This window comes from Dipodomys spectabilis, unplaced genomic scaffold, assembly GCF_019054845.1.
Source record: "Dipodomys spectabilis isolate Male_0828 unplaced genomic scaffold, ASM1905484v1 ptg000234l, whole genome shotgun sequence".
NCBI lineage: Eukaryota > Metazoa > Chordata > Mammalia > Rodentia > Heteromyidae > Dipodomys > Dipodomys spectabilis.
In genome coordinates, this window is record NW_024870911.1 from 8,202,844 (window position 1) to 8,229,739 (window position 26,896).

Here is a 26,896-nt window from a genome sequence, read left to right on the forward strand (position 1 = left end):
CTATTTAGTACCTGACACCTTCTTCCCCAAGATAACTTTTAACATTGCCTCATGAGAAATGAGCAATGGCTGCAAATGTCTAGTTACTCATGAATAAAGATGAAAAGCAGACTCTAACTTAATCTTCTCAAACTTCCACCACCATAAGTCTTTCACAAGGTCCAATAGACAAGGAGGTAATTAATTTCCCTCAATACCCACCAATACCTGGCATTATCAGACAGTAAAATTTGCAGTTCTTGCTGAGTTAAAGTAGGACTATATCATTTTAATTTTGCCTTTTCTTGATTCATAAAGTTGTGCATCTCTTTCTTATGTTAGCTACTTAGTTTCCTTTACTGTGAATTGTTTGTCTAATGCTCCATTGTTTTACCTTTTTCAGAATAATAATGAAAACTTTCACTTGGCTCTATTATTTTATTCTTTCCAAATGCACTCCAAAATAAAACTAATATGCTAAACATGTAGCAATAGCTGTAGATGGTGACATTATTTTCTATTCAGTTATTGGCTTCCTTCCTAGTGCTAATTACAACTTTAAGCTTTATTTGTGGTTTATAATTGTTACTATTGGTCAGTCCCCTATTAGGCAATCGTGGCAGAAGCAAATGTGTTTACTTTATTTGTTTTGTCTTCTCTTATTATTTAGGAGAATGTTTAGCACATCATAAGTGATTGACCAAAAAAATGGATTCCATTCCTTAATTTAACAAATCCATTTTTAAATAAAGGCAACAAATGTGAATGTTAAAGCTATAAAGAAGGAGAAGGAGAAGAAGTAAGGAAGAGGAGGAGGAGGAAGAGGAGGAGGAGGAAGAGGAGGAGGAAAAAGAGAAGAAGGAGAAGAAGCTGCTGCTGCTACCTTCTGGTCAGACTTGACTTGACCCATAGGCATTGTATCTGTGACCTCCATCCCATAATCTCTCTCTCAATATCTTCATCATGACTGCAGCTTCCTTTCTTCTCACAACACCTCTTTCAAGTTTCACACTCCGAGTCACTTCTTTTTGAACATGTTCATCGACTATTCAGTTGATACCACAAAGTCAACACTAAACTTATCTTTTCCCTAGAAAATCACTTTTCTTCCAACATCCTTATGTGAGTAGAACCAGATCGCTTCTCTTCACTGAGATTTGGAAACCCAGGTATTTCTGCTCAGCCCTGTCTAAATCATATCAGATGCTGTATAATCAGCACAAGGATTAAGCGAGTATATTCTCTAAACTCCAGAATCTCATATCTCATGGAGGAGACACAAATAGAAAAAAATGCAATAGGAGAAACACTCTAGAAGATGTATCTCCACAAGCCTAAGTACGGAGATAGGATCATCTTAGATCTCATTAATTCATCCTACCAATCTTTGCTGAATTCCTACAGTTCTCTAAGCCTTGAGGTAAAGGCCACAATAAAATGCAATTTTGAAAAACATAAATTTCTTCTCTCACACAACTACTTGGGGAGACTGGCAACAAACAAGTGGGTAAATAAACAGCTAATTATAGTCAAAAACAACTTTCCAAGCTGCTATGTATAGCACAGAGGCCCAGTTGAGAGGGTTGGGTGTTGTCTGCTGCAAAAAGACCAGATTTTTGTATCAGTGCGAAGGACCTTGGCTCCTAGCAGTAATCCTAAACTTTATAAACAGCATGAGCCTTAGTGTCACAGGGATTATTTCAGATTGGTGGTTGGGAAGGCCTTGCATTGAGATTTTAGGGCAGAAGATATTCAAAGGCACAGCTCTGAGATAAGAATAAAAGAGAGAGAAGGGCTGGTGTGGGAAAGGCTTGCAAACAAGAAGTGCCTGGTGCTGGGGTAAGGGAGGCCACAGAAGCCTGGGAGGGAAGAAGGTCAGCTATTGGGAAACAGAAACACCTGTCTTTTGAAAGAAAATAAAGGAATGCTCAGTGCAGAGTGATGAGAAGTGGCAAAGGCCAAGTTAAAGACACAGCATGTACAGACACATGGCATTCTGGAAAGGTCCAGCTTCTTTAAGAAAAAAAAGAAAAGGAAAGAAAAGGTCATTGTTCAATGTGGCTTTGCCTGAAAGTGTTACGGGCTTGAGGGGACAGGGGTAAGTGTCTGGAATGAAGTTAGGAAGACCAGATGCAATCTATGGCATGGAGGTTCATAATGGAGCCAATGAAGATCCAAAATGAGAAAAAGACATCATATGATCAGAGATGTTTTTTCTCTAAGTTCTGTGTGTTCAGTTGATTAGCTTATTTGGCTTTGTTTTATGTTGGGGGGGGGGGTGTCAGTATGGGGGTTTGAACTCAAGGCTTTGACCTTGCTAGGTGGTGCTCTTTACTTGAATCACACTCTAGTTCAGGGCCATGACCAGTGTGGAATAATTGATACCAAATGTCTCAACAGCTCAGTGAAGAATTCTGTTTAATGTCACATTTCCTGGAAAGGTTTCAGCCTGTGATGATACCACAGGAGAAGCTAGCAGGAGACACCTATACAGTGATGAATTACCTTATCAACCATGAGGAAGTTCTCCACCTTCTCTCCATTTTCACAGGTGACTTCACCCATCTCTCTTACGGCTCTGGGTAGGATTTCTTGTACTTCCTGGGCAATCATTCCTATACACAAAACACCCCAACAGGTTTAATCAGGAAAAGGCCTCCAAAGAGAAAATTCTCACAGGAATTCCTCCTCCAGAATGAAACGTTGACTGCCACAGGACAGACATCTTTGGAAATAGATGCTCTTTCTTTATATATGTAGTTTTTTTTTAATTTTTTATTGTAAAGATACTATACAGAGGGTTACAGTTACATGAGTACAGTAATGAGTACACTTCCTATTGAGCATTGTTACCCCCTCCATTGTTTTCCCCCTACTATCCCTTCCCCGAGGTTCTTTTTTTTTTTTTTTAATTGTGATCAAGTGATTACATAATTTCCCGAATTTCACAGTATTGTGGAATAATGATGCTCATTTAAAGTCACAAGCTCATTCTAACTTTCCTGGAGCAAATTGTCTATCACAGTCTATAACATATAACAGTATACACATATACACCATACATGTGATCAGCAGCATGGGGATATTTAGTAGTGGTTCGACCAGATGAGTGGAAGTTCTTTGTTTCTTAAGTCCTGTTAATTTTGTCGTATCACCTAACATTTTGGATTTAACATCCACTTATCAGGGAGACCATGTACCATTTGTCTCTTTGCTCTTGGCTTACCTCGCTCAACATGATTTCTTCTAACTCCATCCATTTCCCTGCAATTGCCATTATTTTGTCATTTCTAATGGCTGCATAATATTCCATTGTGTATAGATACCACAATTTTTGGATCCATTCATCTGTGGTGGGGCATCTAGGTTGTTTCCATATCCTGGCTATTGTGAACAGTGCTGCAATAAACATGGAGGTGCACGTGTCCTTGTATATTGGTTCCTGTTGTTCAGGGTAGATGCCTAGAAGTGGTATGACTGGGTCGTAAGGGAGGTCAATCTTTAGCTTTCTAAGGACCCTCCAGACTGCTTTCCAAAGTGGTTGTATAAGTGTACATTCCCACCAGCAGTGTAATAGGGTTCCTCTTTCTCCACATCCCCTCCAGCATTTGTCGTTGGCTGATTTGTGGATGTGGGACATTCTGACTGGGGTGAGGTGGTATCTCAGGGTTGTCTTTATTTGCATTTCCTTCACCACCAGGGATGATGAACATTTCCTCATGTGTTTCTTTGCCATTTTTATTTCTTCATCTGAGAAGTCCCTCTTTAGTTCCCTTGCCTATTTAGTAATTGGTTTGTTAGGTTTGGGAGGGATTAGTTTCTTGAGTTCCCTGTATATACTGGATGTTAACCCCTTGTCTGATACATGGCTGGTAAATATTTTTTCCCAATAAGTTGGTTGTCTTTCTGGCTTGGTTGCGATAGATTTAGCTGTGCAGAAGCTTTTTATTTTAAGGTAGTCCCATTTGTCGAGTCTCTCCCCAATTTGTTGTGACCCTGGGACTCTATTCGGAAAGTTCCTTCCTGTGCCTATTAGTTCAAGTGTCTCTCCTACTCTGTCCTGCAGTAGTTTCAGAGATTCAGGTTTAATGTTAAGGTCTTTAATCCATTTTGAGTTGATGTTGGTGCATGGTGATAGGCTGGGGTCCACTTTTAGTTTTCTGCATGTGGCCGCCCAGTTTTCCCAGCACCAGTGGTTGAAGAGGCTGTGTTTCTTCCACTGTATGTCTTTGGCTCCTTTGTCGAATATCAGCTGGTTGTAGGCCTGTGGATTTATTTCTGGATCTTCTATTCTATTCCATTGGTCTTTGGGTCTGTTTTTGTGCCAGTACCATGCTGTCTTTGTTATTATAGCTCTGTAGTAGAGTTTGAAGTTCGGCATGGATATCCCTCCCATGTTGTCTTTATTCCCTAGAATTGTTTTGGCTATTCTAGGTCTTTTGTTGTTCTATATGAATTTTTGGACTGTTTTCTGTATTTCAGTGATGTACGTCATTGGGATTTTAATAGGAATTGCATTGAATTTGTATATTAATTTTGGCAGTATTACCAAATAGATGCTCTTTTTTTAAAAAATCTACAATGCATTTGAAGAAAAAGCTTTTGAACCAAAAAACACTACAGGATTAAAAGCAGAAACACTGTGTTCTAGAGGAGAAAGAGGGGAGAATACATTGGAGAATTCAATGTATATCCTACAAAACTATGAAAGGTGTGGGTTGGGAGTGATGGGTGAGAATGTCAAAAGAGTTGACATTGCTCAAGATACACTGTATTCATATACTGTTTTGTCAAATAGCAACTCCTTTGTAAAACTAGTTTAAAAAGCCCGATATCAGTGGGTCATGCTTGTAATCCTAGCTACTCAGGAGGCTGAGATGTGAGGCTCATGGTCTGAAGCCAGCCTGGGAAGAAAATTCTCATGAGATAGTTACCTCCAATTAATCACACAAAAACCAGAAGTAGTGCTACAGCTCTAGGTGTAGAACACTAGCTTCGAGCATAAAGAGATTCAGGGACAGCACCCAAGCCCTGAGTTCAAGCCCCACAACCAAACCAAAACAAACCAACCAAAAAAACCTACTTAAAGATAATAAAAATAAAAAAGTAAAAAAGACTCTACCAAATGTCAAAAAAAATAGTAAAAACCTTAACTTGATTTTCTTTATTTTCCTATAGAAGGCTATTGACCCTAAAACTTCCTTCCTTTTAGGATTCCCTGTACTGGAGAACAAGCATCATTCTGCTGGTTCTATTTCTCTTACCTAGACCCACCTACCCTTCCACCTCTGTTTCCATCCTGCCATCCTGTCCAGTGCTGCCATCACACAGGTAAAGCTGCCACTGGCCCCCCAAAACTGATCTCAAATGGCAAGAGGATGCTCAGTAAAAGAAAGCATACATTAACAGACTCCCAAGATTTGGAGGGCAGGGGTGAGGGTCTTAAGTAAAGAGGGTCTAGAAATTCTTAAACCTGTCCAGTTCTAGTAACTATGGGTTTCATTGAGGATGCATTAGAGCAACACAGTTTTCTTAAATGCTAGAGCACACAACTTCAAAATAAATAAGGAAGTCAAACTTTAGTAGCTGACAATAGAAAATCAAAAAGGGAATTTATGTGTTACCTGTTTGATGGGCAGTGTTTATTCCCACTGCAGATGCAAATTCAGGTTTGTAATCATATTCAACAATCCTCATCTGGGCTATTCTTCTCAATTGTTCATTTGTGTCAACCTAGTTTAATTTAAAAAGAGAGATTTCACCCATCTAGATATTTGCTGTTCAAAGCAATGTTCAGAGAGACCCTAAGAGATTAGGACACTGACAATAAAACTGCTCCTTCTTTTTTCCTTTTTGCTTTTCTTTTCTCTTCGCTTCTTTTCTTTACATTTTTTTTTTTTTTTTGGTCAGTCATAGGGCTAGAACTCTGGGCCTGGGTGCTGTCTCCCTGAGCTCTTCAGCTGAAGGCAAACACTCTACCACTTGAACCACAGCACCACTTCTGGTTTTCTGGTAATTAATTGGAGATAAGAGTCTCACAGACCTTCCTGCCCAGGCTGGCTTTGAACCGTGATCCTCAGATCTCAGCCTCTGAGTAGCATGAGCTACCACCAGTGCTCGGCTTTTACTTTCTTTTTTAATGTACTGGGGTTTAAACTCAGGGCTGCACACTTTCTAGAAAGATGCTCTACAATTTGAGTCACATCTCCAACCCTTTATGACTCTAATTTCTTTTTTTACATAGGATCTCACTTTTTCCCCCAGGAAAACTGGACAGTGATCTTCTTATTTGCCCTTCCCACAGTAACTAGAATGACTGGTGGGCCCAGAGATGGAACTTCAGGAGCTTTTTTGCATAGGCTAGCTCCAAAGTGAGATCCTTCCAATCTCAGTCACCTAAGTAAAAGGATTACAGGCATGAGCTGCTGGCACCCAGCAGTTCAGGTTTTTTTTCTAGCTAAAGAGAGAATTGTTTTATTTTTTAGAGGACCCAAAGTTTCATGGTTAGGGACCTCTATCCACTGACTAATAAATGGTCTCAGAGTTTCTGTGTCTAAATTACATGGCCAAAGCTCTGGCAACCACCATAAATTTGCTTCCTGAGAAACAAAGTTCCTCACTTTAGAGAGAAACAATAGCTGTTCAGGAACCCACAGCATCATTTTCAAATGAGTCTACAGGTTCAGGGCAAAGTTTGTATTTATGCATTTAAAAATGCAGTGCTAAGCTGGGCACCAGAAGTGGCACTGTGATTCAAAGTTATGGAATGCTAGCTTTGAGGGATAAAGCTCAGAGTCAAAGCCCCATGAAAAAAGTGGGCGGGGGGGGGGGAAGGAAGGAAGGAAGGAAGGAAGGAAGGAAGGAAGGAAGGAAGGAAGGAAGGAAGGAAGGAAGGAAGGAAGGAAGGGAGGGAGGAAGGAAGGGAGGGAGGGAGGAAGGGAGGAAGGGAGGGAGGGAGGGAGGGAGGGAGGGAGGGAGGGAGGGAGGGAAGAAGGAAGAATGATGCTTAGTTCAAGGACCAGTCTTTAAGTGTCAATGAGTCTTTTATTTTTAAAGTGCTTGTGGACATATTGCTGGAGAAATTTTCTTGGAATAGATTGTAAGCTTAATTATCTAACTACTAATCTCTTAGGACCTAGACCTCTGTCTTTGCTAGAAAGCTACCTCCCTGCAGGTCTAGTTGATGGAGGCATCTTTCTCTGAGATCCCTGCTCTTGTGCCTAGCATTGTCCCCAACTGTCACTATAAAGCTCTCAACAAGAACAAAAATCCACCTACTCTTCCCAGGAAAATGATAACAATCAAAACAATAGACTGAATTTTCCCTAAACCTAAATTTGTTTGAACTACAGCTTTTCCAGAGGCTGAGATTGAGAATATTGTGGTTTAAGCCCAGCCCAGGCAAAAAAGTTAGTGAGATTCCAATAAAACACTGGGCTCAGTGGCATATGTGTCTGTCCACTCTGCCAATGCAGGAAGCGTATGTAGGAGGATCTCTGTATAATTTGGTCCAAGCAAGAAGTGACACCTATGTGAAAATAGGAAAAGCAACAAGAGCTGAGGATGCAACTCAGAGAGTATAGTAAATCCAAGATCTGGGAGTCAAACCCAGTACCACATAAATGAATGAATGAATGAATGAATGGCTCATTCCTGAGGCTAACATTTGTGTCCTTTTCATTGCTGGGTCTGCATAGTGTCTACCAGACTGTGACAAGGGAATGAAAGAATGCAGGTTGTGAAATGGCAGAACAACTCCTCAAGGAACTAAGCAAGACTCAGTCAGCAGCCAAGACTAGCCTGGCACTACCCAGGGTCCTATCCAGTTTCTCACCCTGAGACTTCTGAAGTTGTTCTTCCTCCCCTTTATCTCCCTGGTTTCTGCACAACCTACATGAGCCCCAACCAGAAGACCAAATGGATGCAGATTCAGGTCCTGCCCTCCAAGTGGAGAGAAGAGGAGTTGTGTTTCCTGCAGGCTACCCATGCCTTAAAGAGAGAAAATGCCCCTGTGTTTCTAAGTGGATTCTTGACTGCATTTTCTCCCCAAACACTGTTAAATATAGTAAGTACATTCTCTAGTTCTATTACCACAGTACTTATTGTGGTTTGGACACAATTCTCCAAAGGCTCAAGTATCAGGGCTTGGTCCAGCTGGTGGATGCAACCATTGAGAAGGGATAGATCATGAGAAGACCAACCTCATCAATGGACTTATCCTCAGAGATTAGTAGTTTAGTGCCATTGCTGGGAGTTAGTGGATGATCTGCCTGGTTGAAGGACATAGATCACTTGGGGGTATGCCTTTGAAGGGCAACTTTCCCTGGCCCCTTCCTTTCTGTTTCCAGGGTGTCATGAAGTAAGCAGTTCTGTACCACCATGATGTCTGCCATGATGTTTCTGCTATGTCTCAGGCCTAAAAGCAGTGGAGCCAGCAGACCATGGACTGAAACTGGGATCCAAAATAAATTTTTCCACCAGGTGTTCATGGCTCACACCTGTAGTCCTAAGCACCTATGGGGTTGAAATCTGGAGGATTGTGATTTGAGACTAGTCTCCACATTAAAGCCTGAGGATTTTATCTCCAAAGTAATCACCAAAAATCCCTTGACGGGGTGAAATGAATATAAAAATTTCCCTATTCACAGGCAGCAAAACAGAAGGAAGCATCAAGCATCTCTACCATCGTAGCTACTGGACTCAGGATAAACCACCAGCCTTCTAACTCTAGTCAGATTCTCTTTATTCCATAAGGCTGCTATAAAGCGGAAGGGGATAAAAGAATTTCACATTAAGAGCCTGATTGGGGTGACATTTTATTTCTATGGAGAAGGTCTCCTAGAAGGAAACAGAGAAGTTCCAGGGGAAGCTTATTTACGAGAATTTATTTCTTCAAAGTAAGGCAAAATTCAGAAGACCTGGAGCAGTAGCAGGCAAGGCTGAGAGAGTGGGCTCTGCTTGCTCTAGCCTCCTGACATCAGGGAGACTTGGCAGGGTGGGGTGGGATCCTTTTCAAGGGTATCTTTGAACTGGTGTGCTCTGAAATGCAGACGGATTCTCTCTCAGAAAGTCAAAGGCTCAGTATCTAGGGCTAATATTTGGAAATGGATGTGAGAACTTTCAAGTCCCGAATTCCCATTCTGCTAGTGGAGGAGCTACTTAGCTCCTCCAAGGCAAGCTGTGGCTTTGCAAGCACTAGAAAACTCGACAGTTACAACGGTCCTTTGGAATCCTCTCAGCAGAGAAGGACATTCCTTGGCTGGTTCAGAAAAGCCAGTGGAGATTTGCACTGAGAAAGGAATGCAGGCTGGAGGAAGGGCCAATGATTAACAGATTAGGTCTCCTGTTAGCTAAAAGAATAAAGGAAGAAGAGGAGGCAGTGATGGATGGTTAAACACACAATGGCCTCAAAAATGCTTCCTGGAGAAAGAGGGGAAGTGGTGGAAGAGCATTGAAGAGCTGGAACCAGGAAGTGAGCTGGCCATGGGACCAGAATCCTCACCCCTAATCAGATCTGAATGCATAGCAGCTGTGGCTTTCCCGGATGATTTGGTACTGTTGTCCCAACTGGTTAAAAAACCAAAATGACACAGGAGGGTCAGGCAGACAGGCACATTTCCATCTTAGAGATGAAGATCTAGACTTCAGCCAGAGTAAGCATTTTGTATAGGGTCACTGTGCACAGAGGAGCCCCAAATAAAGAAGTGGTTTCCTGATAGCTAGGCCTGATTTTGATTTCAACCTGGTAACTGTCTCTCCACAAAGGGTAAGGTCTTTGACCAGAACCTAGAAGGCCAGAGGACTGGTGGAGTAATGCTGAGTCGCAAAGATTATTCATGAAGAAGACAATGGGCCAGCTGGTCCAGGGCCAAGGTCCCTGGGAGAAGAGGCTGGAGAGTTCCCAGGAGAAATACAATGAGCAGCTGGATAAGTAGAGGAATGCAGAGGAAGAAGCAGGCTTGGGCAGCCTGGCTGCAAGCACCTATGGGAAATCACCCTGAGACTTTGCTATGAGTGAAGCTGCCACCACCCACTGTGCTTAACAGGTAAATCCCTTCTCTGAGGGTAGAAAATGCTTTGCAGAGATGCCCAACAGCTCCAACGGTCATCATTTGTAAGTAGGGTGTCTGTCATATACCAACAAGAGACATAGAAAGCAGCCCAATCTAAACCATGTCAGAGGCCAGGAGCCCCCAGGCGACCCCCAAGCTCACCTCCTGGATATTCTGCTTCACCCGGCTGTCAGAGGGATGCATGATTGTCCCCATCACTTTCATGTTGCCACAGACAACCAATGCTTCATCCGGTGCATCTGTGTTTATCCCTACTCGACCATGACAGACAACAGATTCTGGAACTTGTCCTCGCTGCCATAATGCATCACTGTCATTTTCAAACTGCCCTGGGTTAGAGGCCTGGAAGAATACATAAACATATTGCAATTAAAGTTACAGTAGCAGGAATAGGTGATCGGCAGGGTTCAGAGCAAAGGAAAACAGACTGTTTTCTCACACCGGATTCCAGTGCTGGGTAGGATATCCTACCATGTCTGAATAATTCTACTGCTGCCAATAAAAGGTGCTCTCTCTGCTGTGGTTTAAGACGCCCAATCGTTGTTGTATTGCTCTGGTATTGAGAATGTGTTTGATTCTACCAGGTGGATGATACAGAAGCGAAAGAAACTAAAAATAATTCTCTTCTCAGGATGATGATAATAACAACAACAATGATAATCATGATAATTTAATTCAAAACAGTGCATCAGGAAATGTTCTTTTTTAAAGCTCTGATAAATAACATCTTGCCTTAATTTACAGTTTAAAGTCCCTTATAGTTTCAGAGCCCTCATTTTTATGATTTCAAATGCAGTTGGTAAACAAATGAAAATAGAAATATATTTAATATACCCTCAATGATTTCCCTAAACACAGACAACACTAAAGGAATACTAACAATAGCCATGTTTTGTGTGCTAATTCACACCATAATTCTATGATGTAGGTTATCTGCTATCTTCATTTTATTGACATGACATTCTGAAATGATAAAGAAATTCCCCAGAACACATGGCTAGTACATTCTAGAGGTAGAACTGTATTTTCTCTGAGAGTTAAGTAATGACTCTAACTTTGCCTGCTTAATGGTGTTGCCTAGCCCAGGCAGAGCAGTCTTCAAAAACTACTAAGCTGGTTGAAGTTCTGAAAGTTATTCTCTTCAATATGATTCTTTGCCAAAGAACTTCCCACTGTTCTACCTTCCTTCCTCCCTGCTTCCCTTGTATCTGCTAAAGATCTTTACATTGAGAAGTCTAAATCTCTGAGTCCTCACCGCAAAGTTAATATGCTTTTAAAATGAGGGCATATTCTTCTAAATGTGATTTTTGTATTTGTGTCACAAATCCAGACACAGCTGAGATTCTTTGCTTAATAGTCAGCATGAAGCCAGGACCTTAGTGGCTCACGCCTGTAATCCTAGCTACTCAGGAGGCTGAGATCTGAGGATCATGGTTTGAAGCCAGCCAGGGCAAAAAAGTCTGAGAGACTCTTATCTCCAATTAACTACTTAGAAAAGCCAGAAGTGGCACTGTGGCTCAAGTGGTAGAGTGCTAATCTTGAGCACAAAGAGGCTTAGGGAAAGTGCCTACCACTCTTGAGTTCAAGCCCTAGGACAGGCAAAAAAAAAAAAAAAGGCACTAATACAGTGACTTCACTTTTTGCCTTCCAACTGGTTTATGAGAAAGATGCTGTGTGCTCAACATCGGGTCCCTCTGAAGACCAGTCACAAAGGAAGGGCTTGGGAGTCCCAGGCACTGGGTAGAGGGATAATCACTGCTGTCTGTATCCTCTCTTGGTATTGTTTGAATGTTTGGTCATACTCTATATACATATTGCACATTTAAAGATAATTAAAAGAAGTTATAAAGCTCAGTTCTGACCCTAGTTTCAGTTAAGGAATTTTCCAGATGGGCCCGGTAGCACACATCTATAATCTCAGCTTCCCAAGAAGTGTGAACTGGGAGGATAGTATTTCAAGGCTAGACCCGAAAAAGTTAGTAAGAGTCCAACCTCACCCCCACCTCTGCCTCCATTTCCACAAATAAGCTGAAGCTAGGCATTGTGGTACCTGTTATGGTCCTATATATGCAGAGGGTAATAGGTAGGAGGATCTCAGTCTAAGGATGGACCTGTGTGGAGTGGAGGAAGATCCTATCTTAAAAAACAACTAAAGCAAAAATAAATAAATACATTCACATGTTTAACTTCCTATTTTATTCCTACCTGTCTGAACTCCAAGACACTTAAAGAGTAAACCAGCTCAACCACCGACAAAAGCAGTGTAAGAATTTCACCTGAACAAAGACCTGTGTGCAAGATTCCTCAAGCACACTAGGAAGAAATGGCAAATTGGCTTTGACTCAAGTTCTTTTATGGTGAGCAATCAACAAAATGCAAAAGTATGGCATAGAAAACATTTATATATTTTTCTCTATGCCAAAACATAATGAGCCACTTCAGGAACACAAAATCAGACAGTGATGGATTCTTTCCGTTAATACGCTTTGGGATAATTATATGTTGGTAACTTGATACTGGAAAAGCAGATATAAGACTTATTTTTTTTAACAGTTGCAACATTTTCACTTGACTTGTAGCAGACAAAAATCTCAAATCCCTAAAATATGTTTCAAATTGTTCTAAAAATAGATAGTGGCCCCTTAGTGAGGGGCTCTCATCAGGAATAGGAGATATTATTGTAAGATCTAGAAACATATTTTCCCTTCCCTAGAACCCACAACCTTTCTAAGTCAAAGTAGATGGCAGTGGACCTTTTTCCAGAATTATGAATTTGTACTCACGTGTTGCCCAACGGTGGTTGATGGATTTCAAATGCCAAATTATTTTTTACATAGTCTCTGATGCACTTTTATTACTTGTCTCATAGCCTCAAACATATATGGAAGAACTGAACATCCTAGTCTTGTCTATGACACCCACCGAGTGACTGTGTGGCCTTAGAGAAGCCATTAGCCTCTCTGTGCCAGTATCCTTCTCTGAAGAATAAAGACAAACACATCTTCTTTATCTATCGTTAAGGGTTATTGTGGGATCAATTGTATATGTATGTCTTGGAAAACATTCATGCTCTCCTGGCTCCCGTAGTGACTGCTTAACCTGTAGTAATTTAACCTGCTCTCCAGCAACACACCTGCAGGAGTTCACAACTCCTGGAGGCTCTGTTCAGCAATGCAAACAGCGCCCCCTGCAGGGCACTTGGAATAGGACACAGCATCAATAGTCATTTGAGACCTACTCTACACCAACCATTTGTTTGCTTTGCTATTGCTTGTGGTTTTACAGCACAGCCAAAGAGCGGGTAGGAAAGCTTCAAGTCAGGAAGGCACCTCTTGGGAAATTAATTTCTGCTTCTTTTGAAAGAGTTACTAAAAATGAGGGGAGTCTGGAGATGCTGTCCGTGAGTGCTATTCAAAGTGTGGTCCGCAGATTGGTGCATGAGCATATGCCAGGAACTTGCTAGAAATGAAAATTTTCCACATAGTTGACCTATTACATCGAAAACTCTGAATGTGTACTAGGTATCTGTTTATGCAGGTTCTCCAGGGTGCTCTGATGATAATACTTGAGACCTACTTGCTCTTTCAACTATGGCAGGGGTAACTCATCACCTGCTCTGTCGGGCTCTAACTATTAGCTGAAATCAACAATCAAATTATTTTAGGTAAATAAAAATTCATCTGACTTCCAGAAAGAGAGGTGGGGGGGGTTATTGATCTAAAATAGGCAAGAGCCAATGAAAATGAACTGGTACCTAGAACAACCCCACTCTCTCCCCACCTTTGACATCTTTCTGTTGTTGTTGTTGTTTGTTTTGCTTTGTTTTGGGTCCGGTTGTGGGGCCAGAACTCTGGGCCTGGGCGCTGTCCCTCAGCTCTTCAGCTCAAGGCTAGCACTCTACCACTTGAGCCACAGCACCACTTCTGGCTTTTTTCTTTTTGCTTATGTGGTGCCGAGGAATGGAACCCAGGGCCTCATGCATGCAAGGCAAGCGCTCTACCACTGAGCCACCTTCCCAGCCCACACACCTTTGACATCTTTACAGATACTATAAAGACTGTGACTGTTGTCTTCCCTCCACCAGGTGTTGGATTCCTACCACAGTGTGGGTTGCAGAGGGGTAAATGAGGAAATTAGTGGATGTGCCATTTCTATTCTTCTGAGAAAGAAACCAGAATAATGTATTTATATTGACAATAAGGAAATCCCACAGTGTCTTAGAAAAAGGTAGACAAAGGTATAATCATCCCACTTGTGTTCAACACAGTCCTCCAAACCAGGTTTAATGAAATGTTTCAGATGGAAGTTGCAGCCCAGCCATTCCAAGGAGAATCCACTGGAAAAGTCCACTGGGGAACATTCTCCAAAACAGAGACCTGGGAAATAAATCTGTTCTTTGGTATAAGTCTTAATTTTCATGAAATTGGTCAATTCCCACCACAGGAGCATACAGGATACATACAGGAACATACTATATTTCCAATGTGGTTTGGATTGACAGCCTACATGACAATTACTAGCTCTGCCCACCATTCTCTTCCTGGAGAATTCTGACACACTTGGGGTCTTGCCCAGAAGACCTGGATGTCATCTAAGTGCAACTTTCAAGCAATCACTCAGACCAAATACTAATGTGTTTCTCAGCACCAATTAGAGAATTGGTTCTCAGTCCACAAAATAAATTTGGAATGCCGAGTGCCATTTGCAGCTCTGTATTTAATGTAGTCGGGACTTGCTGTGTCTTTAATTATTCAATTTTTCTTCCTGCCTTTTACTCTAGAGCTCAAACTAAGGGGATGAGGATACGCCTGAAGAGACCACAATCGGCTGGTGGTAGAATGTAGGCTTATCTGCCCTCTCCCTAACCCTATGTGTACCCTGCACCTGAACAGCCTCCAGAATATCAGGGATAGGAAATACATGCTGTGATCACAGCTTAAGATCAGCTTTTTTTTTCTTTCTTGGTTGGCATGTTAGCTACACAGAAAAGTCTTTCACCTCTGTGTTTCTGTTGGAGGCTGAAAGGTTTCTGTTAGTATCCTCATTATTTTCATCATTGTGTCTAGGGAAACCATGGTTCCCAGTACATTTACAGAACAAGTATTCCCTTGACTAAAAAATAATAGCTAGGAGAAACCCAGCCATTCTGTAATATAAGTGTGTGCATGCATGCATCCTCATGCCAGCACTGGGGTTTGAACTTAGGGTCTAGATGGTGTCCCTGGGAATTTTTTGCTCAAGGCCAGCACTCTACCACTTGAGTCCAGCTCAATTTCTGGCTTTTTGCTGATTGGAGATAAGAGTCATGCCCCTGGCCCCTCTCCAGTGGCCCCTCTCACCCTATAACCCTAGCTACTTGGGAGGCTGAGATCTGAGGACAGCAGTTCAAAGCTAGCTGGGGTGGGAAAGTTTGTGAGACTCAAACACCAAAAAGACCAGAGGTATAGGTGTGGTTCAAGTGGTAGAGTGCCAGCCTTGAGCAAAAGAAGCTCATGGACAAGGCCTAAGCTCCAAGGACCCACACCAAAATAAATAAATAAATAAAATAAAACAAACAACAACAAAAACCCACTAAGAGATTCACAGACTTTCCTTCTAGGGGTGGAATTGAGGAGGCTAGAATTACAGGCATAAGCCAGCTACACCTGGCTATAAGCTTTAAAAAAAATGTTGTGACCAATAGGTCATCCAATCTATACCAAGTGTATTTAAGATTTTTCCTATTCAGACTGAATGTGAATCACAGAAACTTTTGCCTTCTTAAAAATTATGATCATACTTTGAATGCGAGATGGCACCAATTAACAGTGAGTTTTTAGTTACCAGCCACTGGAGAGCCCAGCTCCCTCCACCTGGTTGCTGTTCTGTGGACATGAGCAGCAGACCCAGCAGGCTATGCTGACTGCCTGCTGCAGATGGAGGAACCTTGTAGCACACAATGAGTCACGCACAAGCTACTCAGCTCAAGACAGCTCTGTCAGGAGATCTAGTCTATGCTAACTTAGACAAGAAACATACTATCCTTATGCCCTCCGGAAGAGAAGTCAGAAACAATAAAGTCCCTGTGAGGGATGAACAGGCACCTCTGTAGTTGCCTTGTAGCCGAGAGACAGGACCCTGCTTGCCTCTGCCTCAGAGGGGCCTCAATTTCCTGGATATGGGTGAGTGTGACTGGTCCTCACCTGGGATATTCGAACACATACATATTTTACCTCATTTCTATCACTGCTTCATCTCAAGTAAAATTGGGCGAGGTAACTGAGGGGCTTTCACCAATAGGTGCCTTATTATTTTTAATTGACTACAAGAATTACAGAGGACCCTTTGTTTCAAAACAGCTTGAGACAGGCAAGGAGAGACATCACTTCCTCGAAGTAATCAGGCCTTACAGTTAGCAGCTGCCAAGGTGGGTCTGCCCATGGCGAATGACTTTCCCCGATTGAAGTATGCACATCCTCTCTTCAAAGCCCTGTGGCACCATAGCCCCTCCCATTGCTGCCAGGCTGGTATTACCTCATGCCTCTGGCATTCCCAAGGGTGCCCAGATTCAAACAGCTGCAACTGCAGCTGCCAAAGTTTTATGTTCTTGTGGCTGCCAAGGCTCCTGTCCACAGCTGCAACCATTCTGCCATTTGCTGAGCCATTGCTAGGTGCTAGGCATTAGCCCAGATGCCCTGGGGTCATGACCAGGCACTTTGAGGTGTGGAAAAGCCTTCTTGGCACTTTCTTTGATCTGGGGCTTTTAGGTCAGAGAGAACTGAGTTGTCATCCAGCCTCTATTGTTTACCAGCTGTGTGATCACTAAAGAGTAACTTAAGCTCTTGGGCCTTCATTCCTCTGCCCATAAGGAATAGAATGAATAAATGATGTTCTGTAGATTGTCTAGCTCAGTGCCTAGAACATAGAGCAAAACGCTCAGTCATTTTGAGAGGACTATTCCTTTGTGTGGGGTTGTCTTGGGCATTGTAAGGTGTTGAACAGTATCCTGGGCACCTGCTGGATACTCATCATGATCACCAAAATTGTCTCCAGATTATTGCTAAGTGAGTCGTGAGGTACAAAATGGCCCCTGGTTGAGAGCCACTCTGTTAAAAACTAAAAATGATAGTTGCTGCTATTACCACCAATATCATCGATTAAAAACCAGCATAGTTCAAGTATGTCACTGGATATTTAAAGTCTTCCTACAGAGAGAAAAGCATGTGGGAAATCTAGGAAAATCAGAGAGGTGAGCTTACCCTTACAATGATCCTTTCAGAGATGTGGGCAGACAACAGATAGAACTGGTCTTGGTTAGCAGCATACAGTCCAATCACCAGCATGAAGTATCTAATGCAGAAACAGCAGACCAATGACAACATCAGGAAACACAGACGTGATTTGTGCAGTCAAGGGTCACCCAGAAACTAATCAACAGTGAATCAATCTAGACAAGCTGGCTTACATAAAAGAAATGCAAATCAAAACAACATTGAAATACCACTTCACCCCAGTTAGAATGGCTAGAATCAAGAAGTCTAATAACAACAGATGCTGGAGGGGATGTGGACAGAAGGGAACCTTACTGCATTGTTGGTGGGAGTGTAAACTTGTTCAACCACTTTGGAAAGCAGTATGGAGGTTCCTCAAAAGACTCCACATAGAGCTCCCCTATGACCCAGCAATCCCACTTTTGGGCATTTACCCAAATGATCACAGACAAGGCCACACTAAAGCTACCAGCACAACTATGTTTATTGCAGCATTATTTACCATAGCTAAGATATGGAACCAACCCAGATGCCCCTCAGTAGATGAATGGATCAAGAAAATGTGGTATATATACACAATGGAATTCTATGCCTCCATCAGAAAGAATGACATTGCCCCATTTGTTAGGAAATGGAAGGACTTGGAAAAAATTATATTAAGTGAAGTAAGCCAGGCCCAAAGAAACATAGGTCCCATGGTTTCCCTTATTTGCAACAACTAGTATATGTCTGAGTCAAGCAGAAAAGGTCAGATAAGTTGATGTTAGGGAAATGAACCCTAAGATATGTATTCAAATGTTTTTTTCTTTCATGGGATTGTTTCTAACATATTTATAAGATGATTTCTTTGTTGCTTTGTATGTCCCTCCCCCATGGTATAACCCCTGCTTTCACTGTATTTGATGTTGGTATAATTTGTGGAGGGGAAGGGAAAAACAAATCGTTAAAACAGGGATACAGGTAGACCCATTGCAACAATGAGATGTACAAGTCGTTATGTGGAAAAACGAAAGTTACAACTTTGGGGGGGGGGGGGAAGTGGGGAGGAGGATTCAGGGAAGGGGCGGGGGGTGGGGGAGGAAGGATGGGAAGGAATGGGAAGGGGAAACGAAGGAGGAGGCTACAATGCTTGATAAGAAATGTACTCATTATCTTGCCCATGTAATTGTAACCCCTCTGTACAGAATTTTCACAATAAAAAAAAAAAAGCTGGCTTATTTAAACAGTGCCTTTTCCCTTTCTGTTCTCGGTTGAATTTCCAGAGAAAAAGGAGAGCAATGGATTGATTCCACATTGTCCTGGTTACCCTTTTTGCCCAGTTGGAGGTGTTTGTGAACTATTTTGTAGCCCCAAAGCAGCAGGAAAGAAGCCTCCTTACAGATAGTAGGGAGGGGGGAGGGGGAGCTTAGGTTCAGCCCACCTGTGCATACAGAGTCAGGTTTCACCCCACTGCATTCCTGGGTACCAGTCCAACAGGAAGCCACCAGAGATCCCTAGTTCCAGAGCCACCCAAGCCCTGGGGTGCCCTGGGCATTTACAAGGGCACCCAGCAGGTACTGCCTTATTCTCACCCTACCTTGCTCTGGTTCATGTATCCTGCATCCTTGACATCCTCAGACCTTAGCTTTGGGCCCCAAACTGAATTACCTCCTTCTTGCTATATTTCAGTTGCTTCTTCATGTACCAGCCACGAGACTATTTTTAAGATATAAATTTGTCCTATCAGAGAGACTTTTGTTTTTTGTTTTTTAAAAACTACATGACAAGTACTTTACCAATTTTCTTGGTACTATTATAAGGCCTGGCCCGGGGTCCAAACACTTGTCCTCATTAAGAGAAAATAACATCAAATATATGTTATTTATGAATTTATTTATAGTTATGGCTAAAGCTAGAGAGAGAGAAATTCTGTCTTCCCTTTGCCCACAGGAAGCAGGCATGTGAAGGTTTAGCTGCAGGTCTCCACTATGGTAACAAGGAGACAATCTTTCTTTTGATCAGTAAGGCTTTCTCCTGGCCCAAGGCTCTTGTACTAAGCCATGCTAACTCCCAAATGATATCTCCCATAGGGGATAATAATTCCTATCCCACCTCCCACTGCCATTACTTTAGGAATCTAGGTTTTCCAGTTCCTCAAATAAATCAGTAATAGGAATAATTGCTATTATTCTTGTTATAACCACCGAGGACTCAAAATGAGTCATGTGCTGAGCTAAGCTCTTTTCCTACACTATTAAGTTCCCAAAACAACCTTGGATAGAATATTGTTATTTCTCCCATTTTACAGGTTAGAAAATTAGTCTCAGGCCTAAAGGTAAGTTAGAAGCCTAAGTTCACCTAGCCTGAAAACAGCAGTATCACACCCCGCCCAACCCCTAAATCTGCATCCAGGGGTTCTCAAACAAACATGCAGAGGAATTAGCCAAAAAGCTTGTTAAAATACTAATTACTAAGCTCTACTTCCTGGGGTTTTAATTCACTAGGTCTTTGGTGCAGCCTGAGAATTTACATTTCTAATACACATCCAGGTCCTGCTGGTCCCAGAACCAGCAGCTTTCTCGTGGGAGAGCTCAGGTATAAATTATAAAGGCACATTTCTTTTAATTTCCTTTTTAATCAGAAACATTATGGCCCTGCTTCAGGACCAGCACATAGGTTTACGAAATGCAATCAGTCCTCAACCCAGGATGGCAATGAGACATGAATTTATCGGAATCATGAAGGGAATGGAGGCTGAGGAAGAGACTAGGTATGCCAAGAAGGAAGAACAAAGGAGAAAGACACCTGCTGATAAGTGAAGCACATAATTTCACTGAAAGAATCAGAGATGGGAGGAAAGTCCAGGAGGCCCCGTTTGCCAGCTGGAGGACAGGAGGATCAGGGGCATTGCAGAGGCCACTTTCCAGTCAGACAGAGCATCTGACTACCCTGTCTTCACATTGACACCAATACCTCTGGTCAGGATTTGGTTTCCCTTTCTTTCTCATGTTGTTTGCTGTGGTTTCGCTGAAGTGTAACCGGCCCAGCGTTACTTTGTTGACTTGGTCAGCCACTAGGTCAATTCTAAAACAAACAGCAGAAATAGCAAGATTGTCAGAGAACACAGGGTCCTTGATCGTATCTATTCCATGCTTAGACTCTCAAGTATGTTTAGTCCTCATTTCTTGTCTTACTGTGGAGAACAGTTTATTCCAGGTGGTGGTTATTAATCAACAATCCCCAGCATGGGCAGGAGTTGGCCACCAGGGAAGGCTATGGAGTAATGCTCAGGCACAAGAAATCCATACTGAGCAGAAGCTCCTCCCTGAGTGTCTGACTCATAAGGGCCTCATGTTCAGCGGGCCACCTTCTGGTTCTATTACCTCCACAGTGGGAGTAAAAGATACCTCCCTCTGAGCTGCTGCCACCATCACTATAGCACTCACCAACCCAACTAGCAAAATTCTCTAGGTTCTTCAAAGGCACCTAGGCTTCTCCTACATGCATATGTCCTCTCTTGCCTACTGATGCCGGGCAGCCTCTCCAAAGGAAAGGTATGTCCAACCTGCCAGGGCAAGAGAGGACCAGATGCAAGTGAGTACTGTTCATTCAAGTGCCTGGCTGCACCATCAGTCTGTGTAAGCCAGTCTGTCCAACCTGTAGATCCATCTTCTTCCCAGTCCAAATGGGGTTGATTGAGGGTCAAACACAGAGATGTCTCAACTGCATCCCAAGCCAAATGAACCAAAGAATAAACCCCACTTCAAGGCATTCAAAAGAAAGGACTTTCTACTGCAACACTGCTGTGTGTACTACCATCTATGCAAAATTTCCATCAACATAATCTTTAAAACTAGGGAAAAATAGAACACAAACAAGGCTACACTAAAGCAACCAGCACAGTCATGGTCTTTGCAGCTTTGTTTACCATAGCCAAGATATGAAATCAACACAGATGACCCTCAGTGGACAAATGAACCAAGAAAATGTGGTATATATATATGTGTATATATATATATATGTATATATATATATACACACACACAATGAAATTCTACTCATCTATCAGAAAGAATATTATACCAATTGTAAGGAAATGGAATGACTTAGAAACTATTATATTAAGTGAAGTAAGTCAGAACCAAAAATATATAGGTTACATGGTTTCCCTCATTTGTGACAATTAGAATGTGCCTATAAACCTACAAATAAACACAATAGTTAAAAAACAAAACCAAAGCAAAACAAACAAACAAAAAAATCACTGGCACATGATGAATTATACAGGTCTCTAGGCATTCACACAGAGTGAGACCAAAGGAGGACATTCTTAGGAGAGGATCACAAAGCACAAGATCTATGTACATCTGATTATATAAAATAATATTTATTAAAATGAACTCCAAGAAGTGGAAACAAGAGATTTTTTTCCTTTGTTGCTGTTTTTATTTTTTTCTTTTGTCTTATTTGTTCATTTATTTGTTTTCGAGAGGGGTAAGGGGGAATCACAGAAATGGTGAGACAAAGGGTGAACAAATGCAGCAGTAATACTCACTAGATACTATGTTTAAAATGAACTATACAATTTGTGAGTAGGGAAGGGAGGGAAAAACTGGGAGAGAGAAAGGGAAGGAATGAAAAAAGAAATGTACTCTAGCTGACTTATGTAATTGTAACCCGTTTGTCCATCACCTTTACAGTAACAATAAAAATATTAAAAAGGGAAAAAATAAGTTATGTGCAGTATGAACCTGTGCACATACATTTTCAACCTCAAAATTTATTCGATCAAAAATGTATTAGCCTCAAAATTAATTCAATTAATTATATGCTAATTTAAATTAAACAACTAAAGGAAGGATCTAACTAAAATCTATATTAAGAAATCCAAGTAGTTAGTGTGTTCTTTTTGTCTGTTTGTATTTTTGTGCCAGTACTGGGGCTTGAACTCAAGTTCTCACATTCTTACTTGGCTTTTTTTCTGTTGATCATGGAGTTTGAATTCAGTGCCTGGGCACTGTCTCTGAGCTCTTTTGCTCAGTGCTCTACCATAGCTCCACTTCTGGCTTTCTGGTGGTTATTGGAAATAAGAGTCTCACAGACTTTTCTGCCTGTCTGGCTTGAAGCCTCCATTTTCAGATCTTAGCCTCCTATAACTAGAATTAAAGCATGAGCCATCGGCACTCAGCTTCCAAAGTTAATAGCTTATTAGCAGGTTGTTTGTAATAAAGGATTATCAAGGATGGTCATTTTTTCCAATGAGTCTTTCCATTGTGTTAAAATGAGTTCAATGAATTTTCTCAGTGTTACTTTTGTTGATAAATATGTGTTCACCATAGTTCATAATACTAACATACTACTACTAATTTAGATTCTACAGTGGTTATTTTGTTTTATTTTGTTTTGCTAGTACTGGGGTTTGAACTCAGGGCCTCACACTTACTAGGCTGGCATTCTTATCACTGAGTCATGCTTTCAATCCTGGATTTTACTATAAGTTAGATAATAGATCTTCCCAAAATATTCACCAATGAATTCAGAAAAGAAATTCTTACTTAACAGGATTAAAGATCTTTTTGCTTCTATCTGCTTGGGACTGTTCAATTGCAACTATTTGATTGGTGGCTTCTGCCTGTATGAAACAACAAAAAGCAAATTAACTAATATGTTAATTAATCTATTGATAAAAGTGTTCATTAGTAGAGAATAGTCAGGTCCTTGACAATTTTCCAAGACAAAATTCCAGGCTCTGAGTAAAACGAATGCCTGAAAAGACAAATAGGAAAGTGGCTCAGTCCAAAAGCAGCATGGTATAGATTAAAAGAGAGGTAAGTACCTGGCACACTAACCAATGAATACATGAGACAGCAATGAAAAGAGTGGGCTACTAGAAATTGAACCATCAGGAGCAAAAACAGAAGCAGGACAGCTCAGAGGTTATATGCATTCGATCTGGAAGTGATGCTGTAGCTCAACTGGTATAGGACTAACCTTGAGCAAAAAGAAGCTCCAAGATAGTGCCCAGGACCTGAGTTCAAGCCCCAGGACTGGCAAAAATATAAAGAATTTAATGGATCTTCCCAGGCTGGTTTCAAATCTCTCCCATCTCAGCCTCTTGAATAGCTAAGAGTATCAGCATGAGCTGCTGGCACATAGCTGAAACATTCACTAAATCTATCTGCCATGCTGTGCAGAAGCACAAGCCATCCCACAGAGAAGTCTACCTGGACTCACATTTGAGGTCCAGTGGATAGCCCAAGATGGGCATGGATATAGCCCCACTGAGCTGCCCCAGCTGATGACTGCAGAGAGAAGTGAGTTGTCATAGCCAAGCCTGGAACGAGTTGGCAGATTCTGTGACCCAAATAAGTTACTATTATGTTAAATCACCACGTTTTGAGAATGGTATTATACAATAGACAACTAGAACACTTAATAACTTCTGACTAAATTAAATTGAACTAAGTAAATGATTTACCTTAATTCCAAAAGCTTTCAAGTAAAACATTTCTATTGGCTTTAGGCCCATTTGGGTTTTAACAAATTTGGGACTTCCCCAAACTTGAATGTGGATAGTTATCTGAAAATGATTCTTCTTTTGGCAAACAAAAGCTTCATCGGCTGGAGAGAAATTAAATCCTTTGTCTGTGATAACTCGAAAGCCCACATCAGATCTAGGAAGAGAAGAGGCAGAAAAACAGTTTCACACATTTTCTTTCATTGACAGTTTCAATTACACAAACACCTCAAGAAACTATTGTAAAGCATATTTAATCAATTGGCTTCTTAAATTTGTACTGAGGGAATAAAAATGATATTTCAAAACATAGCTGGCTATTCTCCTGGCTTTGTATCTTCTCACCTAGAAGTATATTTTCTTTGCTAAATGGAAGCATTGTTTCCTTGGACTACTCTTTCTCCTGTTTGTAAACTTTTCATGTGACTTTAGAATACAACAGAGAGACATGGCTGGAAGTTGAAGTTCCCGCATTGCTAAAAATTAACTAAGATTGAATTAATCTCTTCCCTTCTTTAAAAAAAAAGTCTCCAAGTTCATCAATGCCACCACTATACTCAAATAGTCACTCAGACAAATGAGTCAGCCCATTTGATTGTCATATTACAAAATAGCCCAGTGCAGATAGCTCAGGCCTGTAACCTTGGCTACTCAGGAGACTGAGACCTGAAGACTGAAGTTTGTATCCGGCCTAGGCAGTGAAGTTGGTGACATTCTTATCTCTAATAACCAGGAAAAAGCCAGAAGTGAAGCTGCAACTTAAGTGGCAGAATACCAGCCTCAAGTGAAAAAGTCAAGCAAGAGCTTTTAGGCCCTGAGTTCAAGCCTCTAGCACCAGCACACACACACACACACACACACACACACACACACACACACACACACACACACTGAGTTCAAGCCTCTAGCACCAGCACACACACACACACACACACACACACACACACACACACACACACACACACACACACACAGTGGACTGATAAGAATTACCAAAGAACAACTTTAATCCAAAGCTGGTCATTACACTGACTGGAAATCTGCTTTCCCTAGAGAATTGCCATTTCCTTTTTATCCTGCCAATTTGGTGATAGCACTGAAAACCTACTATGCAGCTTTCTTCCACATGCAGAAATGGGATGGGGGTGAGTGGCTAATTAGATTTTTGTTTTATTTGTTTTAGCATTGCTGTCCAATAGCAATGCATTGTGTGTAATATACTTTAAAAAACTTTAAATGTTAATGCTTTTTTAAATGTTTCATTTTTACTAAGACAGCATATAAATGTCTAACATCATCAGTAGAGAAGAAAATCTAAAAGTTGGAAAATTATTTGGTGAGTGATAGTTATGGGACATGATTTTTAATCCCTCGGAGTTCCTAAATATGGACTGTTTCCTTCAGAGAATTAGCTCTTTGTCAGAAGCACCAGTAGAGGAGAGCTATTCTTACTGTACTAGTAGTGCCACATGCACCTTTGCCCCCTTGATTTCAATGTAGATGGCCATCATTATCATAAACAACACAGAATTTCTTTTCTTTTTTGGGGGTGGGGGGTCCAGTCGTGGGGGCTGAAATCTGGGCCTGGGTGCTGTCCCTCAGCTCTTCACCTCAAGGCTAGTGCTCTACCACTTGAGCCATAGCGCCACTTCTGGCTTTTTTTTTTTGCTTATGTGGTGCTGAGGAATCGAACCCAGAGCCTCAGGCATGCAAGGCAAGCACTCTACCACTGAGCCACCTTCCCAGCCCAAACACAGAGTTTCTTAATGTGGCTCTACTTCCAGAAATAGAAAGTATTAATGGGTCTCTTGGGAAAGAGTGTCCATGTTCTTTGCAAGGTAAGCACTCCTCCAATTGATCAAAACATTGAACCATTGATTACCTTCAAGTGGCTGATCAATCAAAGGCAATCACCATCAGTGTGCTCACCAGCAGCAAAAGAAAAATTCATTGAGCAGGGAATTTGGTAAAGACTACATGTCGTATGCCATCTGGAAACGTGTACATTGACTTAGATTTCTACAATTAACCTGCCAACTGGCTAGAGATGAATAGAATTGTATCCATGAGGAGTGATAAGAAATGTCCTGATTGAGAAAAGTAAAAAGGATATTTTCTGCCATGTTTGATGCTTCATCATCAGTACTCAAAAGTAAATGAAGATGTAAGGCTTACAGTTCAGATATGAGCTCTCGCCTGAAACTGAGCAACAGCTAGATGCCAAAGCTGAATCAATCAACAAAAATTATACGGAAGATTATGCTGAGCTTTAAATGCCAATCTCTGATCACAGAAACCTGTTTATTCAAGAAAGTCACTTCTACTCTGAACATAAAAAATTAAGCTTAAAGTAAACTAAATTGGCTTTTAGGAGTTCTTTTGAAACACAAATTTAAGCATCATTCCCAAAGATATTTAATAAAATTGTAATCCCTAACTTCATCGCTTTTAGGTAATCCAGGTAAACAACCTTTTGAACAAATTAAAGGTAATTATCTATGAAGAAGTAAGTGATTTTTCTATCTCAGTGACATGAATAATGAAATCAGGAGTCCCTGATTTCTCATCTGGGTGAATATTGCCATCCTTTTTAGCTTAGGAAAAGCAAATTATAGCTAAATATTCTAAATAAGTCTGCTTCTATAACCTGTGTTCTCGCCCCTTTTTTTCTAGATCAATGGAGCAAAGATAGACTATTAAAGTAAGTTTAAAAAAAAAAAATCTCCTCAGCTGGGCACTGGTGGCTCATGCCTGTAATCCTAACTACTCAGGAGGCTGAGGATCATGGTTCAAAGCCAGCTTGAGCAAGAAATTCCATGAGACTCTTAGCTCCAATAAACCACTAGAAAAACGCAAGTGGCACTGTGGCTCAAGTGGTAGAGCACTAGCCTTGAGTTTAATTGCTCAGGGAGAGTGCCCAGGCCCAGAGTTTAAGCCACAGACTGACAAAAAAAAAAAAAAGAAAAGAAAAGAAAAAAAAAAATCTCTTCAAATTAGAAGAGAGATGACTCTTACTTCAAAATAAAAAACGACTAAGTCAGAAACATAGTGACAGAAAAGCATTAAAGGTTTAACTAAAACATAAGACTGGTTGTAAC

The 26,896-nt window shown here is 41.2% G+C and overlaps 1 protein-coding gene across 1 annotated transcript in view; it reads right to left on the reverse strand.

Annotated features, from left to right (window-relative positions):
- The window catches only part of Myrfl (myelin regulatory factor like), a 100,516-nt gene that overhangs the window by 26,397 nt on the left and 47,223 nt on the right, over positions 1-26,896 (reverse strand). Inside the window, exons 9-15 of the mRNA XM_042699024.1 lie at positions 23,760-23,955; positions 22,837-22,913; positions 20,255-20,365; positions 17,291-17,381; positions 10,194-10,394; positions 5,604-5,712; positions 2,485-2,594 (exon numbers count right to left, since the gene is read on the reverse strand). Of these exons, the coding sequence (XP_042554958.1) occupies positions 2,485-2,594; positions 5,604-5,712; positions 10,194-10,394; positions 17,291-17,381; positions 20,255-20,365; positions 22,837-22,913; positions 23,760-23,955 (895 nt within the window). The remainder of the gene's footprint in view (positions 1-2,484; positions 2,595-5,603; positions 5,713-10,193; positions 10,395-17,290; positions 17,382-20,254; positions 20,366-22,836; positions 22,914-23,759; positions 23,956-26,896) is intronic.